General features: G+C 42.2%; 1 protein-coding gene across 1 annotated transcript in view; it reads left to right on the top strand.

Annotated features, from left to right (window-relative positions):
• LOC114366719 (uncharacterized) overlaps positions 1-19,968 on the top strand; it is a 41,303-nt gene extending 21,335 nt beyond the window's left edge. Inside the window, exons 4-21 of the mRNA XM_028323675.1 lie at positions 4,713-5,522; positions 5,604-5,744; positions 6,046-6,170; positions 6,255-6,383; positions 7,532-7,700; positions 8,173-8,336; positions 8,687-8,854; positions 9,357-9,559; positions 10,753-10,918; positions 12,218-12,346; positions 13,006-13,174; positions 13,552-13,715; positions 14,087-14,254; positions 14,806-15,008; positions 15,742-15,907; positions 17,126-17,259; positions 17,729-17,846; positions 17,928-19,968. Of these exons, the coding sequence (XP_028179476.1) occupies positions 4,713-5,522; positions 5,604-5,744; positions 6,046-6,170; positions 6,255-6,383; positions 7,532-7,700; positions 8,173-8,336; positions 8,687-8,854; positions 9,357-9,559; positions 10,753-10,918; positions 12,218-12,346; positions 13,006-13,174; positions 13,552-13,715; positions 14,087-14,254; positions 14,806-15,008; positions 15,742-15,907; positions 17,126-17,259; positions 17,729-17,846; positions 17,928-19,280 (4,679 nt within the window). The 3' untranslated portion in view covers positions 19,281-19,968. The remainder of the gene's footprint in view (positions 1-4,712; positions 5,523-5,603; positions 5,745-6,045; positions 6,171-6,254; positions 6,384-7,531; positions 7,701-8,172; positions 8,337-8,686; positions 8,855-9,356; positions 9,560-10,752; positions 10,919-12,217; positions 12,347-13,005; positions 13,175-13,551; positions 13,716-14,086; positions 14,255-14,805; positions 15,009-15,741; positions 15,908-17,125; positions 17,260-17,728; positions 17,847-17,927) is intronic.
• Positions 19,969-20,193: the final 225 nt, after the last annotated feature.

The following is a 20,193-nucleotide window of genomic DNA, read 5'->3' as shown; positions in this document are numbered from 1 at the left end:
AAGAAAACTATCTTCCCTAAGTCTGCGATATAATACCATAATATGGCAAAAATATAAAGGATAATCGGCTCTACTTTTTACATGCCAGTAGAAAAGAGAACTGATATAATTAAGTGATTCGCCTTCAGGTTCCTTATTATACTTAGATACCTATATTGATATTATTTTCAGTAATTTTATTGTTGTGCAACTGCAATACTTTCAAAGTGTTTAGCTTTTTTATGTTCTGGAAAGAAATAGAATGGAATCAAATAATAGTAGATAGTCATAAAAGCTATTTATTTTCAGCAAATAGGTTTTTAAAAAGCGTTTTTCCACTGTAGAAACGACTCGCTTAAAGTGTTCTAACCATGTCTCCAGTGACAAATTCATTACATCAATTCAGTTTCGCTCACGAGACGATATCATGTCCTTTTTAACCTAAATCCATTGTCCAGAATCGTTATGTCCGCCGACAAAGTGACAAATGAAACTTCTACTTCTTCAGTATATTCTTACACGTATAATAAGTGAAATGTCGGCTGTTACGCTTTGTTTTTGTCGGCTAGATGGAACTAACCGAGTATAAAGATGGATAAATCCTAATATTATATTGAAATTTCAGAGAAGATTTAGGTTTGAATAATATCGTAGGATGTGGTAGACCTATTCTGTACCTATCCGAGGCAATAAATGGTTTCGGTGATTTCTTCTTAACATTTTTCGCCTTAAAATGCAACTTTTAGTCAAAATTGAATAAAAAAAATCATTTAATTTCGATTACTTAACACCAGGTAGGTACGATTGCAGACAAATACCTGCATAAAAAAATTCAGTGTTTTGTTATTATTTTCCTTTTTTTTCGAATAAAGCATAATTAACATACTTAAAGGACTGATTTTAATCAATAAATCACCGTGCTCCTGGTAGGCACCATACATTTTTTTATCAAAATGCACTGCACTCTCTTATTCTACACAGTGCACATTCACATTGGTATACTGAATATTATATTACCATGGTCGGATGGTCCACCTCAAAGCATTAATAACAGCTAGCTGTACTAGTACCTAAATAGGTTCCCAATAGTCTAGATGATTTGGTACCTATGTGTTAAGACGTGGAAATTGAATATTAAATAAAAGAAGAAAGGCATTAATTTAGGAAGAGTTTTTATTATCAATAAATTTTAACGATACAAACATGAATATTGCCTAAAAATATTGTAGAATTTCCACCTACGTAAACCTCAGTACAATTCAACGTTGACGTTTCAATAAACATTACCATTCTTTTTAGAAAGAGTGGGGTGCTTTTACTATTAACAATTCGTTTAAAATAAAACCTTTGAAGTTTCCCTCTCCAGGGGTCCCGCTCCGTAATTCGACTGGTCGCAAAAATTACAAGGTAACAAACGGAGCGATTTGTAAATCTCCATTATTACAGTTGCTAAAATCCGTTTTTATGTTGGCCATTTCGGTAATTGTTCGAGCCGCGGATAAAAATTGTTTTCCTTAAAGGGTTACTTTACTCTGCCTTTGTACTGGTTTTGTGGGAGGAGATACTGTTGAATCAGACTTTTTGTTATCAAAGTCTCAAAACAAAAGAAAAGGTCAAAGCGGCCCACAAAGTTTGGGGCGCAATTATGTTTCAGAAAATTACTTGTATCACCTAACCACGTTTAGGCAACCAAAACCCAATAACCAGAAGGCTTTCTTGCTTGCGAATAAACAATACATAACTTATTAAGCGATCGATCAATCTCTACATCTATGTACAGTATGAATATCTATTTTAAGTCACATAGTGTAGCTATTATAGCTTGCTCAACAGATGGTTGTAAATGTTTGCAGCTTTCGTAATTGTATTTTGTTAAACACAATCCAATAAAAGGGTTATTGGATTGTGTGAACGCAAGTGCTCCCGTTTATTTCGGTTGGTAAAACAATTTAAACTCGGCAAAGTTCGGTGCACACTGTAAGTGTAGATTGTCTTTTTATTTAGGAAACTATTTGCTTGAATCATTGCTGCATTGTTATTTAACTTTTTGTACAGTCGGCATCAAATACTTCATGATACCCAAAGTAGCCAAAGAGTTCGTAATCTCAACACGTCTTTGATACAATTAGAATAAGGTTGTGTTGTCACCTTTTGGCCACTTTGGGTTTCTAAACTATTTGACGCTGACTGTACTACCTAGACCCAGTTTCTATAGTACGGTTTTTTATTCAAACATCACCTGTTTATAATGGATGTGTCGTTGCCGGCAGAACGCAGCTCTATCGCGTATTGTGTAACGGTTAAGCAAAGCTAGTGCTACACTAGCTATTAGATATAAAAAAACTACAAACATAAGTAATTAAGTATGATTTAAAATATTGATTTGCTTTGAAAATATTTTATAGTCCGTTAAGTGTAGTATGTTCCGGACAAGCATAGTCGCTACAGTGTTATTAAGCAATTAAATTGTTAGTTTTGCTCATTGTGTGGAACTAGCCCACATTTCGCTTAAGCGTTTGTGTCGCTGTGTCACCCCATTCCCGCGCCTTTGTTTTATAATTACGAGTATTATAGCTCAACTCTGTCTTCGTACGGCTGCATACATTATTCGTTTCATAACGATTGTTTGGATGACATAAGCTGTTAAGTATATTAACTACATTAAAAATGCAATTACAGTTACATAATATTATTTCTGTTCGGAAGCGCATAAATTATGACTCTACCTACCAAATTGGTAGTTTGTTTCAAACTATTCCATTTCCTCAACCTACCCTACTTGACATTCTAGTTTTCCGTATNCTCCGTAGATGAACTTCTACCATTGTTTATTGGTCTCCCCAATGGACAGCAACACGTTTTTTACAGCTCTACGCTCCTACGTCATTACACCGGCTAAGCGATTATTTTCCACGTCGTTAAAACAAGCAATTAAACATGAGCCCAAGAAAGTCTTACATTCTGTGACTAAGTTAATAAAACGGATTTATGTCCCGCGACCCAGCTGGAACGAACGGCGACAAAGTGAATTTTGATGAAATTACTTCACAAAAGTTTAATGGAGTATACGTCTCGAGTTTTGTTTAACTCGTATTGTATGTATGCGAGAGCCTATCTCCCTACTTAAACATATTGATCAAAGGAATTAATTACCGACTATGCGAAGTAATTTCAACGCATTCCCTCATTGTAATTTAACGAGTAACGATATAAGTTATGATGAAAAGGATGATGGACACTTTTCTATGGAATCTGGGCGTAAAACCAACAGAAATGTAACTACTATTATTTGTTAGGACTTAATATCAGATATATATTTTCATATAAATAACTACCAAAAACTCCCGGGTTTGCTTGGAAACTGACATAATGTGTAATAGTAATAGGTGCTTTATTGCGCAAACAAAAAATATTATTAATTAATATACTTATCTACTTACATTTTAAATACATTAAGTTATTTATCCATTATTATGTGCAATAGTTCAGGAGTGGGGCCAACAAATGGTATATTTAAACCATTCTACATTATAAGCGTAGGACCCTTCCCTAGGTACCGTTTAGAGAAATGACATGAACACGGTCATGTTTCAATGGGATTTCTACCAGTTAAGTTGTAGTGTTGTCGCGATCGATTATTCGATTAATCGATTTTATTGATTACCATCATTACTATAATTTGATTGTTAATTCAATTCCTTATTTTCAGCAATATAATCGATTATTGCAATCAGATAAACGATTATGATTTATTCGGTATTCATACTTACTAAATCGATAGAATCGATAGAAAGATATGATACAATACTCTCAATATGATCGATAAAAGCAATCTAATTGACCTAATACTATTTTTATTACCCTAATGTGATGTGAAATACTATGGAAACTTTGCATATTCAACGACCTCTATCTCTGTATCCCCGCGTATTTCAGGATGGTTGTCATACTATGAAATGAAGTACTAGTATTAAGCTATAATTTAGTATACTTTTTGTTTCTGTTGGTTTAACGCCCAATATGCCCATCATCGTTTACGAAGCAGTTTACCTGTTTTATTTCATTGGCATCGTCTGTGTTTAATAACCAAGAATGCTATTTATTAATGTTGGTCCAAATTTACGAAAGCACACATTTCATCATTAATAACGTTTTGCTTTTCTTTAGATGAAATTCATACAAAGATCAAATCCCATCGGGGATGACGAGGAGGGTTCCGTCAAATTACACATGGGCCCATTATCAAAAGTCATTTGTTTAATCTCGATCCAGCCGAGCGTTCCGTTCCTTTGATGTTACCTGCCATTCCGGGGAGTCTATAGAAACGTCAAACCTCATTAAAATCGCTCGTCAGGTATTTTGTCCCGGACTGCGCATAGATCGTATTTTCCGCAGTTGATTTTCTTTTATCAGAGAATTAATGAAAGAAAGGTGGAGGGCGAGGTGGGTAATCACTGTTATTTATGAGCGGTTTTCATCCCCCACCCGCGCGACTGCAAGTTGTGATTTTAATTCATTCGCAGTCCCCGGGCTCTTTGCACCTCGAATTAGTTTACATAAAATATTGCCAGCCATTTATTAGACCGTCCCGGGTTGTTTGTATTTCAAAGGCTTATTTAAGTGTAGGACGTCTACAGCAAAGTATATACTGAACAAATTCATAAGTTAATTAATTATGATTTCGTCAAACAACTTTGAAGTTTAGATGAGTAAGTTTATTTTACTTGTTCCAGATGATGAGTCTTCACACGTGTATGGAGTCATCACAGCGGAAGGTCTCTTCGATGGAACTATCTGGACACCAACAGAAGAGTATTATGTGGAACCGTTATCCCGTTACAACGTAGACCATCCTTCCATGCACAGCGTCATATACAGAAAGTCGGATGTTGATCATCCTCATGAAAGCGGAGCCACGCCTTGTGCTTCCCACCTGCTGCACGTCAAAAGAACTCTCGGGAGTCAGGGAGAACTTTTCAATTTCACAAACCTTCCAGATAAAGAATCGTCGCCCCACAACCGCTCTGAAGACCTGAATAGTGAAATACATAGACGCAAAAAGAGATGGCTCCCCGAAGACGAAATGCAAGATGATGAGCCAAAGAAGAACCCCGAATTACCTTTAGATTTAGATGTCCCTTACACCAGTAATAGTGATCCTTTTGACAAGTTCAGCACGAGAAAACCAAAAACTAAAATCGACAAAAGTAACCTCATAACTAAGGTGCGGCTCGATTCTGAAGAGTCGAGACCTAGCAAGCCAAAGACGCACGTCGAAGTGATCAAAACGAAGGCAGGAGTCGTGACAGTCAGTAAAGATATAGTCAAGAAGGAGCCAGTAGGATATACAGTGCTGTCGGCCAACGGGACCGACGACGGCCGCCATGTAAATAAGAGAGCCACGGTAGACCCTAGGAAAACAACTTGTTTAGTGTACTTGCAAGCCGACCACATGTTTTTTCAACGTTACGGATCGGAGGAGGCCTGCATAGAAGTCATGACTCGACATGTACAAAAAGTCAACGCGATATACAAAGTCACGGGTAAGGCCTTGTTACGCTTAACCTTTAGAATCGATTATGGCGTGAGTGGCGTATCTATTAAAAGCGTAATTTTTCTTTTAGACTTCAATCAAGACGGCAAGCCCGACAATATAACCTTTATGATCAAAAGAATAAAGGTTCATACGTTAGACGCATTAAAGGAGCCTTCGTATAGGTTTCCCAACAACTACGGCGTTGAGAAATACTTAGAGCTTTTTTCAGGTAAGTAATTTCTTTATGGGGAGGTATCATTCAATCAGTGAAGCGAACGACCCACTCTAGGGGCCTATTCACTGAGCTACTACCGTAATAAATACAGGTAATTGAAGTTTTCCACGGTATCTAATTAAAATGTAGATTGTGGAAATTTCTTGGATCTTATTAAATAAAGTTATTTTGATATAATAGCTGTTACCTCCGATCCACCGTCTTATCCCGTAGGATTTGAGGTGAAGGAACTTTAATATCATAAAAGCAATACCTATTTTATAATTTAATAACTCCGTTGTTTTGTTTATTGCAGAAGAAGATTACGACGCATTTTGTTTGGCATACATGTTCACGTACAGAGATTTTGAGATGGGCACTTTGGGTCTGGCTTGGACGGGCGATCTCAAGAATGCTGGTGGCGTCTGCGAAAAGAATGGGGTGGGTTTACTTTTTGATTATAACTTCTTGATTCTGCTCTCCTCATTACTTTGAACATTTTTGATGTTTGTTGTATTATTACAGCACTACCGAGGGAGTATGAAGTCGCTAAACACAGGCATAGTGACGTTACTAAACTACGGCAAACATGTCCCGCCAGCGGTATCCCACGTCACTCTCGCGCACGAGATTGGTCACAACTTCGGTTCTCCGGTAAGACATTTAAAAAGCTTTCATCATCATATAATGAAGAAGTAATTCTCTTAAGGCATTATCAATATTCAAATTAAATTATGAAAAACGCGTTGGTTGTTCATCAATTCTACTTTATACAGCAATAACCAGTGAATACAAAATATTGGATTAAAAACTGCACGTTTAGGTGTCCATAAAAGGGAATAAAAGAATAAAATCTGATCTACCGGATTAAACGATAGGGATAACTCCTATTGAAACATCACGGACAAAGCAAAGGTTTGTAAAGGGGACGCATTTTATTTTCGTTTGAAAACTGCAAGGATTCGTGGAATGAAAATATTTCCCGTTCTCTGTTTATTTAGTTGTTTGGTTACATGCGGTACGGATCTGTATTTAATTTGTTTTGTTTATATTACTCATTGTAGTTGTTTACTCCAAAAAGTTGTGTTAACATTATTAGGCCATTATTATAAAAATAAATTCCCGAATTCTTAATCAAAGTTCAAGCAAGGAAAAGTCTGTGATTGGCAAAAATATTTTACCGCAAAATATTTTATATTCAATTCTGAAAGCCTTCAATCTGTCTTTGATATAGATTTTTGAGCACTGTCTCACGGGCCCAAAAGTAGAAATCTTCATAAATATTTTTAGTAAACGTTTGTAAATGTTTCAAGGTTGTAATGGTTCGTGATCGTGGCTGCTATACACGAAATCGATGGTGATACTTTTTTAAAACAAACAAATGTGACAAGCTGGTGAACAGCTAGTTTCTACTCGTACCTATATTTGTCTAATTAAGTATGTATATGTTTAGCAAAATATAAAATCAAAATTCCACCTTAAAACCCGCAGTAATTGATTGTGCATTTGTCATGCGGCGAGTGTGGACGCGAATACTACCTAACGTGTGGTGGCAAACCACTATGCTACTCTAAGCACGGCAACCGAAAACTGCGGGCAGGTATCCTAGATCTGACTCGTGCTTGTTTTGTATGGTTTGTGAACCTGATGGTGACCTTATAAGATCTGATCATCCATTATGTTGTATGTGACAAGATGCTACTTCATTGAGATAACAGATTATCCTACTAATACAATATTCTTTTTAGAATTAGAAGAATGTTTTTTCCATGATTGTTCGCTAAATAAGTCTTTTTTTCCAGCACGACCCTGAAGTGTGCACGCCATTCGGCGAGGACGGCAACTACATAATGTTCGCACGCGCCACCAGCGGCGATCGGAAGAACAACAACAAATTCTCGCCTTGCTCGCTCCGCGCTATAGACCCGGTGCTCAACAACAAGGCGCGTTCTCCGAAAGGCTGCTTTACAGGTTACCTACCTTTACCCTTATGTCAATAGCTACATACTACATTCTTATAGTTACTAGACTATAGCACGCTCCTGAGGTGTGTACGCCATTCGGCGAGTAAGTAAGTAAGTATGGCAACTACATATTCGCGCGAGCCACCAGCGGCGATCGGAAGAACATAAATACTACATCATAATATCAGCTTCACTTCTTTTTCCTAGCAGCTTATCCAGGGTGTTTCTTGTAAGGAGTCAAGCCTGTGTGAGGTGATAGATAAATGTCGTAACTATTTTTTTATTTGCAAAACACTGTATTTGTGATGGTTGATCTCATCTCAATTCTAAAGATCAATGAGATATAGAACTCTTGCTTCAAAAGTTCTTTAATACATTGAACATGCAGGTTCTTTCCAGACTCGCATGAAGTAGTAGAACACAGCTTCAATTTCGTCGTAAATCGTCGAAGAAATAACTACATCATCTTCTCCTTCCAGAACCTCAACCAGCGATCTGCGGTAACGGCGTGGTGGAGGAAGGCGAGGAGTGCGACTGCGGCTGGGCCTCCGAATGCACGGACGTTTGCTGCCGGCCGCAGGCGCCGCGCCCCCACTATAAGCCCTGCACGCTTACAGAACACAGTGTCTGCAGCCCTAGCCAGGTAAGATCACCTTTGTGAAACAGGATAAATATGGCTGAAGTGTTAACTGCTATGTGGGACAAGAACAGCCATTTCAGAAACAGAGTCAGTTAATTTTTTCATGATGTCCACAAATCCCTGCGATTCTTCTCTAGAGTTTGGCGCTAATGGGGGAAAATTATATTAATATCTAGGCGAGAGATCTTTATCTGACATTATTTAAGTGAATAATTATTTTTCATCGAAATGAAAATTGATAAGTTTGATTTATAATTTTGCATGCCAAAATGTTCGCAAATTAAATATATTTGATTTGATTTGATTAATGATCGAATTACCTCATAGTTCAAAGCAAAATTTCCCATTTCCAGGGTCCTTGCTGCACCGCCTCCTGCACCCTCAAGTTCGGCGACAAGTGTCGCTCGGACAACGGCTGCCGCGACGCCGCCCATTGCGACGGCAAGCGCGCCGCCTGCCCCGCCAGCCGACACAAGCCTAACCGCACGCGCTGCGACAAGGAGCTCGTCTGCTACATGGGAGTGAGTTTTACCAATCAGCTATTCATAAAGTAATCAAATGGACCTTAATAAAAAAAAATACGCTATATTGTTAACGGACTCGTTTACTGCAGCTAAGCTAAAATGCTTTGTTACAAATATTTTAACCAATCACATGGTAATAAAAAAGGCTTTGCGTAACGGATACGAGACTGCAGGGCTACTCCAAAACCTTACGTTAAATAGTTTCGGGTCCATCTGTCACAGTCGCTCACGCTGACAACTCGCTTTGCGTGAGAGGGAATGGCAACATTCTTCAGATAACGTTTTTAAGAGGGTCACCGTTGTTACGGTTTGCGTATACCAGACTGCTACAGAATAATTGCAGTTACTTATACTTAACAACCCGTCTGGGCAGCGTGGGGAGTGTAGGCCAAATCCTTTTGTCTCTGGTAAATTCTCTAATTCGCTCCTGCAGTAGAGACTAAAATGACTTGATGATGATGACTTATAACAAAGCAACTTATTCTTACCTGTTTTCCAGGAGTGCACGGGCTCCATCTGCCTGGCGTACGGGCTGGAATCGTGCCAATGCGCGGCCCGGGCGGACGACGCGCGAGCGGCCTGCGAACTTTGCTGCCGCAAGCCGGGCGGGCCCTGCCTGTCCTCCTTCCACTGGAACGCGCCGCCCTATGACGTGCCCGACATGTATGCTAAGCCGGGCACGCCTTGTAACGATTACAACGGGTGAGTACAACTGAGAGATGAAAGTATTCTATAGGGTGTGTTCACGATAGCGCCGGAGCGTCATGAGAATTAGGCTGAAGTCGTGCTGCCGCAAGCCGGGCGGGCCCTGCCTGTCCTCCTTCCACTGGAACGCGCCGCCCTATGACGTGCCCGACATGTATGCTAAGCCGGGCACGCCTTGCAACGATTACAACGGGTGAGTGCAGCTAAGAGTTATTCTAACTGAAATCATCATTAGGGTGTGTTGACGATAATGCCGGAGCGTGATAGGATTTGGGCTGGAGTCGTGCTACCGCAAGCCGGGCGGGCTCTGCCTGTCCTCCTTCCACTGGAACGCGCCGCCCTATGACGTGCCCGACATGTATGCTAAACCGGGCACGCCTTGCAACGATTACAACGGGTGAGTGCAGTAGGCCTTAACATGCGCGCCGCGATAAGCGGTTATCACGCCATTTTATCGATTTTGCCCATACATTTTGACGTCGATAAAAGTTATCACGGCGCGCATCTTAGGCCTACAGGAGAGTTGAATCTTCTGAAGAATCTGAAGAGAGGCTACACAAGTAGCCTATTGTCTCTCTTTACTTGTCTTTCCATCATACCTTTTTGACTCATCCACCCAAAAGCGACTCTCCCATTAGTTTGTATGGCAATAGAGACTTGCCAACTCAATTGACTGACATTTTTTTTATTTAATCTCACGTGGAATTTCAATGAGGTATATCTTTGGTGGTGGTCTGGTCGAAGTAAGCGCTAACCTGCTAAATGCAAAGGCGTTCACCAGTTGGCGCCAATGTCTTAATACGAGTAATTATTATTTTTATTAATTTATTTATTTATTTATTGCAATAAAATACATTGTACACTAAGAAACTTAAAACTAGGTGACTTAGGTAACTATGCACACCCGGTTGGGTACAGCAATCTACTTACATAAGTAGGTATATCTTAACTTACATCCTTTTTTTAGTTTTTAATAGACTTATATAAAATATTATTATATTTATATAACAAAGTATAACAATATATACATCTACTACTTACTTAATAACAAAATTTATTACCTACTTATCTTCCATAAAATCTTTAACACTATAGAAACATTTACTTATCTTTTTTAGGTTTTATCTGAATGCGATATCAATAAAATTTGTGAATTAGGACAAAAACTAATAAGTCCGTATCCCCCGCAGCTACTGCGACGTGTTCCAGCGCTGCCGGGAGGTGGACCCGTCGGGCCCGCTGGCCACGCTGCGCAAGCTGCTGCTGTCGGACGAGAGCATCGCCGGCTTCAAGCGCTGGGTGCTGCGCCACTGGTACGCCGTGCTGCTCATCCTGCTTGCCGTCATCGCGCTGCTGGTGAGTCATCATCATCCTTTCAGCCACAGAACTTGCTGTACATAGGTCTCCCCCAGGGATGTTATGGAAATCCGAAATAAAAAAATATCCGAAACCGTAACCGTAACCGATTCAAAAATTTTGCATAGTTTCGTAAGCAGTTTAAATTGTTTTTTGTATAGCATTATTTATGTAAAGGCATAACAGTCTGGTTTACCTTTATACTGCCATCTAGTATCGATTTTTATTACTTTTATTCGATGTAAAGTGTGCGGCCATGAATGAATCGTGTTGGACAACTATTACAAATGGCATTCTAAAGCAATCTGTGCTACTGTAACCCGTAACCGTAACCGAAACTTTCGGATATCCGAAATAAAAAAATATCCGTAACCGTAACCGAAACCGGTATAATATTATTCCTATATCCGTAACCGTATCCATAACCGAAACTACATATCCATAACATCCCTAGTCTCCCCAAATGACTTCCACATCACACCGTTGGTAGCGGCCTGCATCTAGTCGCATCCAGCTGGTGAGTGCTGGAGAGCTACTCCAAAACGTTGCTTACGGACGGATGATAGACTCGTTCACTGTTGTTCATGCCGGCATCTGGCTTTGCGTGAGAGGGATAGAAATATTCCAAACTTTGGATAGCGTTTTTAGAAGTACCCCGCTGGAGCGTGCTCGTTCCGACGTTGCTGGCGCGTCCCGTTTTTCTGTATTTTTTTTGTGACAAGGATAAGGATATTACTTCGCCTTTTTGTCTACAATTTTATTTGGGAATTCATGAGGAAAGCGAAGGTTATGTAATAATTTATGTTATTTAAAATTTGTTTTATTTTTATTAGCGCTGCTGCTGCGTCCTAGACGCTGGCATAAAGATTGACACTAAACATTAGTGTCTTTAATTTAACAGGTATATTACACTTGACGCGAATGTAAGCTTGAAGTGTGACACGATTGTTAAGCTCAGAGTTGGTTCCTTTACATTGAAAAATCCTTCATTAAAGCTCTTCATTATCATGTGCCTAAGATGTAAAGGTTACTTTAACATGTTACTATTACTTGCACTAAAATATCGTTATGTAGGTGCACATAACGCTCGCTATCGTTATTCAGAACATGTTCATAACATTAAATGTATGTTATACATGTAGCCGTAGGTATCCCAAAGTAAAACTTCATCCTTCCTACCCTCAAATCTGCATTGGTTTTTTTTTAATTTGGTTTTACAAGTCCTGGATTTCCTTTCATCGTATTTACGATTACAAACAATAAATTGAAGATTCTAATACCTAGGTAATATGTTTCCAGTTTGCAAGCACACGTTTCTTCGGCCGGCACGGCAAGAAACTCAAGTCCGTCACCATCATACATTCGTCCACCACTGAAACCGTCCGCCTGCCCGACGCGGCCGACCAAGGCCTCATTGTACATACAGCTGTAAGGTAAGCAAATCTTTANAAAATATTGTACCGCAAAATATTTTATATTCAATTCTGAAAGCCTTCAATCTGTCTTTGATAGATTTTTGAGCACTATCTCACGGGCCCAAAAGTAGAAATCTTCATAAATATTTTTAGTAAACATTTGTAAATGTTTCAAGGTTGTAGTGGTTCGTGATCGTGACTACGTGCTATACACGAAAACGATGGTGATACTTTTTTAAAACAAACAAATGTAACAAGCTGCTGAACAGCTAGTTTCTACTCATATATTTGTCTAATTAAGTACAACATGTTTAGCAAAATATGTATTTCGAATTCAAAAGTCCACCTCAAAAACCCGCAGTAATTGATTGTGCATTTGTCATGCGGCGAGTGTGGACGCGAATACTACCTAACGTGTGGTGGCAAACCACTATGCTACTCTAAGCACGGCAACCGCAAACTGCGGGCAGGTATCCTAGATCTGACTCGTGCCTGTTTTGTATGGTTTGTGAACCTGATGGTGACCTTATAAGATCTGATCATCCATTATGTTGTATGTGACAAGATGCTACTTCATTGAGATAACAGATTATCCTACTAATACAATCTTCTTTTTAGAATTAGAAGAATGTTTTTTCCATGATTGTGCGCTAAATAAGTCTTTTTTTCCAGCACGACCCTGAAGTGTGCACGCCATTCGGCGAGGACGGCAACTACATAATGTTCGCACGCGCCACCAGCGGCGATCGGAAGAACAACAACAAATTCTCGCCTTGCTCGCTCCGCGCTATAGACCCGGTGCTCAACAATAAGGCGCGCTCGCCGAAAGGCTGTTTCACAGGTTACCTTAACCCTTATGTCATACTACACTGATATACCTAACGGTGACAGGCGAGGACGGTAACAACAAGGCGCGCTCACCGAAAGGCTGCTTCACAGGTTTGCCTTTGCCTTCATACAATGACTTCTTTTTCTTAGCAGCTTATACAGGGTGTTTCTTGTAAGGAGTCAAGCCGGTGCGAGGCGATACTTAGATAGGTATCGTAACTAAATTTTCCACTTGTGAAGGTTGATCTCATCATCTGAATTCTAAAGATTGCTTCAATATTTAGTTCTTTCTTACGTTGAACATACAGATCTTCTCCATATTCACATGTGGAACACAGGTTTACTTTCGTCGTAAATAGTTGAAGAAATAACGCCATCTTTACTTTCCAGAACCTCAACCAGCGATCTGCGGTAACGGCGTGGTGGAGGAAGGCGAGGAGTGTGACTGCGGCTGGGCCTCCGAATGCACGGACGTGTGCTGCCGGCCGCAGGCGCCGCGCCCGCACTATAAGCCCTGCACGCTTACAGAACACAGCGTCTGCAGCCCAAGCCAGGTACGAACGTGTCTTTTGTAGATCATTGTGGTTAGTCATTTTTAGGGTTCCGTAGCCAAATGGCAAAAAACGGAACCCTTATAGATTCGTCATGTCTGTCTGTCCGTCCGTATGTCACAGCCATTTATGATGAGCTCTAGATGACTAGAGCCACACTATAAGTAGTGCACGCTCACGGAACACAGTGTCGGCAGCCCTAGCACTAATGTGTTGATTAATAATGAGTTGATTTCTTTCTTCACCTTGTCTGCACCAGCCGATTCATTGTTTTAAAGTGGTGATACTGGTGATAGTGTAAAACCATACAAAGTCCATTGCGGATGTGTTTTTTAATTATACATAGTTTAAACAAAATATTTTCTAATTTCTAGGGTCCTTGCTGCACCGCTTCCTGCACCCTCAAGTTCGGCGACAAGTGTCGCTCGGACAACGGCTGCCGCGACGCCGCCCATTGCGACGGCAAGCGCGCCGCCTGCCCCGCTAGTCGACACAAGCCTAACCGCACGCGCTGCGACAAGGAGCTGGTTTGTTACATGGGAGTAAGTTTTACCAATCAGCTATTCATAACGTAATCAAATGGACCTTAATTAAAAAAAATACACTATATTGTTAACGGACTCGTTTACTGCAGCTAAGCTAAAATGCTTTGTTACAAATATTTTAACCAATCACAGGGTAATAAAAATGGCTTTGCGTAACCATTGAGTTATAATGTACTATATTACTTCAATGTGCGTAACGGATACGAGACTGCAGGGCTACTCTAAAACCTTACGTTAAATAGTTTCGGGTCCATCTGTCACAGTCGCTCACGCTGACAAGCTGACAACTCGCTTTGCGTGAGAGGGAATGGCAACATTCTTCAGATAACGTTTTTAAGAGGGTTACTGTTGTTACGGTTTGCGTATACCAGACTGCTACAGAATAATTGCAGTTACTTATACTTAACAACCCGTCTGGGCAGCGTGGGGAGTGTAGGCCAAATCCTTTTGTCTCTGGTAAATTCTCTAATTCGCTCCTGCAGTAGAGACTAAAATGACTTGATGATGATGACTTATAACAAAGCAACTTATTCTTATCTGTTTTCCAGGAGTGCACGGGCTCCATCTGCCTGGCGTACGGGTTGGAATCGTGCCAATGCGCGGCCCGGGCGGACGACGCGCGAGCGGCCTGCGAACTTTGCTGCCGCAAGCCGGGCGGGCCCTGCCTGTCCTCCTTCCACTGGAACGCGCCGCCCTATGACGTGCCCGACATGTATGCTAAGCCGGGCACGCCTTGTAACGATTACAACGGGTGAGTGTTACTGAGAGATGAAGATATTGTACAGGCTGTGTCTACGATAAAGCACGCCGGAGCGTCATGAGAATTAGGCTGAAGTCGTGCTGCCGCAAGCCGGGCGGGCCATGCCTTTCCTTCTTCCACTGGAACGCGCCACCCTATGACGTGCCCGACATGTATGCTAAACCGGGCACGCCTTGCAATGATTACAACGGGTGAGTGTTGGAAGGCTGAACACTCTTACTACTTTACCTTGACGGAAATACCCATTCTGAAAGCATTTAGGTATCTACCCTAAAGAATGCCATTAAACGCTAAATGTGTCATGGAAATAGGTAAACACCAGAGTGACACTAAAACTGAAAATCTTCTGAAGAGACACAAGTAGCATATCGTCCCACGTCACTTTTATTTATTTATATCAATCATTCAGTCATACATAATTATCCTATTCATAAGAACATAGCTCTTGCGATGAGATATACCACTGGAGGTGTTTGGAGGGTGACGCTAAACTGCCAAATGCGAATTAGCGTTCACCAGTTGGCGCCACTGGCCTAACCAGTAGCGCAAATAGGGTAACCCTCATTCCTTAATAGATTTAGTTGAATGCATACTATCAATTAGTGAATTAACGAAGACTTAATGGTTAAAGGTTGGGACGTGTAAAACTGCTTTTTAAAAGTCTACTTGCATTAATAAATGAGTTTTATGAGTTTTTTGACTAATAAGTCCGTATCCCCGGCAGCTACTGCGACGTGTTCCAGCGCTGCCGGGAGGTGGACCCGTCGGGCCCGCTGGCCACGCTGCGCAAGCTGCTGCTGTCGGACGAGAGCATCGCCGGCTTCAAGCGCTGGGTGCTACGCCACTGGTACGCCGTGCTGCTCATCCTGCTTGCCGTCATCGCGCTGCTGGTGAGTCATCATCATCCTTTCAGCCACAGAACTTGCTGTACATAGGTCTCCCCCAGGGATGTTATAGAAATCCGAAATAAAAAAATATCCGAAACCGTAACCGTAACCGATTCAAAAGTTTCGGATGTAAGCAGTTTATATTGTTTTTTGTATAGCATTATTTATGTAAAGGCATAACAGTCTGGTTTACCTTTATAATGCCATCTAGTATCGATTTTTATTACTTTTATTCGATGTAAAGTCATGCCATGAATGAATCGTGTTGGACAACTATTACAAATTGCATTCTAAAGCACAGATATCCGTAATTGTAACCGAAACCGGTATAATATTATTCCTATATCCGTAACCGTATCCATAACCGAAACTACATATCCATAACATCCCTAGTCTCCCCCAATGACTTCCACATCACACGGTTGGTAGCGGCCTGCATCTAGTCGCATCCAACTGGTGAGTGTTGGAGAGCTACTCCAAAACGTTGCTTACGGACGGGTGATAGACCCGTTCACTGTTGTTGATAGATTGATAGAAATATTCCAATCCAAACTTCGGATAGCGTTTTTCGGAGTAACCCCGCTGGAGCGGGCTCATTCCGACGTCCCGTTTTTCTGTATTTTTTTTTTGTGACAAGGCAAGGATAAGGAAATTATTTTTGTCTACATTTTGATTTATTTTTTGGGAATTCATGATGAAAGCGAAGGTTATGTAATAATTTATGTTATTTAAAATTTTGTTTTATTTTTATTAGCGCTGCTGCTGCGTCCTAGACGCTGGCATAAAGATTGACACTAAACATTAGTGTCTTTAATTTAACAGGTATATTACACTTGACGCGAATGTAAGCTTGAAGTGTGACACGATTGTTAAGCTCAGAGTTGGTTCCTTTACATTGAAAAATCCTTCATTAAAGCTCTTCATTATCATGTGCCTAAGATGTAAAGGTTACTTTAACATGTTACTATTACTTGCACTAAAATATCGTTATGTAGGTGCACATAACGCTCGCTATCGTTATTCAGAACATGTTCATAACATTAAATGTAGGTTATACATGTAGCCGTAGGTATCCCAAAGTAAAACTTCATCCTTCCTACCCTCAAATCTGCATTGGTTTTTTTTTTAATTTGGTTTTACAAGTCCTGGATTTCCTTTCATCGTATTTACGATTACAAACAATAAATTGAAGATTCTAATACCTAGGTAATATGTTTCCAGTTTGCAAGCACACGTTTCTTCGGCCGGCACGGCAAGAAACTCAAGTCCGTCACCATCATACATTCGTCCACCACTGAAACCGTCCGCCTGCCCGACGCGGCCGACCAAGGCCTCATTGTACATACAGCTGTAAGGTAAGCAAATGTTTGGATTTAAAAAAAAAAGAAACCTTATAAATAGGCGCGTATTAGGTACGTACAGTCAGTGGCCGTAGTCTTCTGACACACAAAATGGCCAAAAAGTTGACAACACAACCTTATTCCAATGAGGGCTATCGTTTTAGCGCTCACCAGTTAGCGCCACTGTAGAGTAAGGTCCTGTCACTTGCTAGTAGCGAAGACAGTGGCACCAACTGGTGAGCGCGAAAGTGGTAGGAGGACTATCGCATTTGCACTCATCAAGATGGCGCCACTGTAGAGTAAGGTCCTGTCAATCGCCAGGGGTGCCAACTGTTAAGTAAAAAAACGATAGCCCTCATTGAAACAAACACTTGTTGCAAACTTTTTGGCTACTTTGAGTGTCACAAACTATTTGACGCTGACTGTACATACAGTTGGTTTATTTCCCATTCAGCACTATAATTTTATATTTCATATTTTCCAGGTCGAAAGTTCCTCTTAAAAAGAAAGTAGCCTTACGCACACGCGCGTATCGCAACAAGAAGGACCTCAAGAAATTAGGGGACAAAGCGTCTCCGTCTCACAGTGCCAATAAAAAGAGAGTAAGTTTTAAAATATACAGAGATATTACAATAAGTTAAATACGTTACATAACACTTACTTACACAACTTTATTTTTTCAGAAGCCAATTTCTCAACCGAAACAAGAAGAAACCCATAAGGTTACTAAAGAAAGTACTGCAATCGTAACGAATGCAGAAGGCAAATCCCCGAAACACGTGATATTATCCAAACACAAAGGCAAAGTTAAAAAGCGGAAAACGAAAATGAAAAAGGAGACTATAGACTACAGTTCCATGCAAAAGCATCCCTCGTCCCCCACGAAGGACACCGAAGCTCTGACCAAGGTGCAAAAATGGTTACTGAGCTCACCGCAGCCGACGGTCATCCCCAAGTCGAAGTCCATCCCGGTCAACCTCACCGACCGCGCTCACAGGCAGGTGCAGAAGGGCACGCGCAAAACCCGGCCCTCGAAGAGCGCCACGAACCTCCTCACGGGGGAGAAGGCGAGGCTGCAGGTCGTGTTCAAGCCGCCCTTCCGGTTCAGCGTCAAAATCTGCAAGAGCGACAAAACCAAAGTGGTCCTCGACAAATCTTCCAAGCCCGACGTGGACCGGAAGCGTCACGAAGCCCCGCCCGCGCAGACCATCTCCGCGGAACTCGCCAAATCCAGTCCATCCAGTAAGCACCAGAAAAATTCCAACTCGACGAGGGTCGACAACCCCGCGCCCGGCCTCCCGAAGCCGGACGCGGCGCCGGCGCCCGACGGCGGCGACCACGGCTACGCCAACCTGCTGCCGCGCAGCGCCAGCGACTGCAAGCTCGCCCGGAAGCCGCTCGAGGTGAAGCTGCGCGCCGGCCACCGCAAGAGCAACTCGGTCGGCCAGCGCCGCGACACCACCGACAGCCGCCAGAACCTCATCGCGCCCGACGACGACCACGCGCACGTGTACGAGAACGTCGCGCACGACGCGCCCGCGCCCGCCTCCTGCCGCATGCCGCGCCGCGCGCCGCCCGTCGCGCGCCAGGCCTCGCACCCGCACTTGCCGCGCGCGCGCCACCACCGCCGCCGCGGCAGCAGCGCCGAGCTCGACCACTTCTACAGCGTCATCGAGTCGCTGCGCCGCGGGCCGCACGCGCCCGCCGCCTCCGACGCCGGCTCGTCGGGCAGCTCGGCGGGCGCGGCGCTGCGGCGCCAGCTGAGCGAGGCGGAGCTGGGCGCGGACGCCGTGCGCGGCTTCCAGCTCGTGGTGGGCAAGAGCCGGCTGAAGCGGCAGCTGAGCGACAACGAGCTGTGCCGCTCGCGCGTGCGGCTGGCGATGCCGATGTCGGCGGGCGCGGAGCCGCGGCAGGCCTTCTGCTGGGCGCCGGCGGGCCGCCAGCGCGGCGCCTGCACGTTCGGCGAGCTGAAGCACGCGGCCCCGAGCGCCGCCGAGCCCGCGCCCGCGCCCGCCTGCCCGGCGCTGCCCGACTGAGCGCGGGCGAGGACTCCGTTGATGTGTATATTGTGAGCGAGTCGCGGCGCGTCGACCGATGTAAATATTGTAATTTGCTTTTTTATATTAAGACTAATGTAACCTGCCACTGAAACGGACCATTCCTCAGTCTTTCCGGGGACATATTTTTTTATGAATTTTCTTTTATTGTTTGGGAAACGGGACACGTGTTGATGATGTCGAGCGAATACTCGTAACGTGATCGTGCGATCGTACCGAATACGTAAGTAAGTATTTGCCCAACCTAGGTATAGAATTTTTCCAACGTTGATTTTGTTGCTATTTTATATTTATTTTAAAACCCTCAGCCCCGTGACCCGCGCCACGCGACTAGCAATGGTCTCGTTTCACTGAATGATCTCTATAAATGAATCTCTATTTTTTCTACATGCTATGTATTGTACAAATTTACTCATACCTGTGTAAAGTGTTCATGTACGATTACTTTAGTATTTACTTTAGCATTTCTTTTTTATTTCAATTTAACGATTAAGTAACTATTTTTTATAATTTTAAGCCAATATTGAACAAATCAAGTGATTATTATTTTTATTTTTGTAACATTTTCTTATGATTAATTTAGATAGTCGTCAATTAACGTGTCAATATTTCAACTAAAACTAATTATCAGATACACCGAACTAATCAGAATACAAATTGTTTAAGGCAGGGCCGGATCGTGAATTTGTGGGGCCCTGGGCTGAAACTTCTTATGACGTTGTCACGTAAAAATATCGTCCGTAAACCGACTTTACAGACAACTATTTTTTTTTTTTTTCAAATTATGGCCTACTTTTTAGCGGGATCTGGGGGCCCCTTGTAACCCCGGGGCCCTGGGCTGCAGCCCAATCAGCCCATAGGTAGATCCGGCCCTGGTTTAAGGTAACAATAA

The sequence above is a fragment of the Ostrinia furnacalis genome, unplaced genomic scaffold (genome assembly GCF_004193835.3).
Source record: "Ostrinia furnacalis isolate ACB-3 unplaced genomic scaffold, ASM419383v2 OfSCF0666, whole genome shotgun sequence".
Classification (NCBI taxonomy): domain Eukaryota; kingdom Metazoa; phylum Arthropoda; class Insecta; order Lepidoptera; family Crambidae; genus Ostrinia; species Ostrinia furnacalis.
Note: the sequence above shows the minus strand (reverse complement) of the source record. Positions and strands in the feature narration are given on the sequence as shown.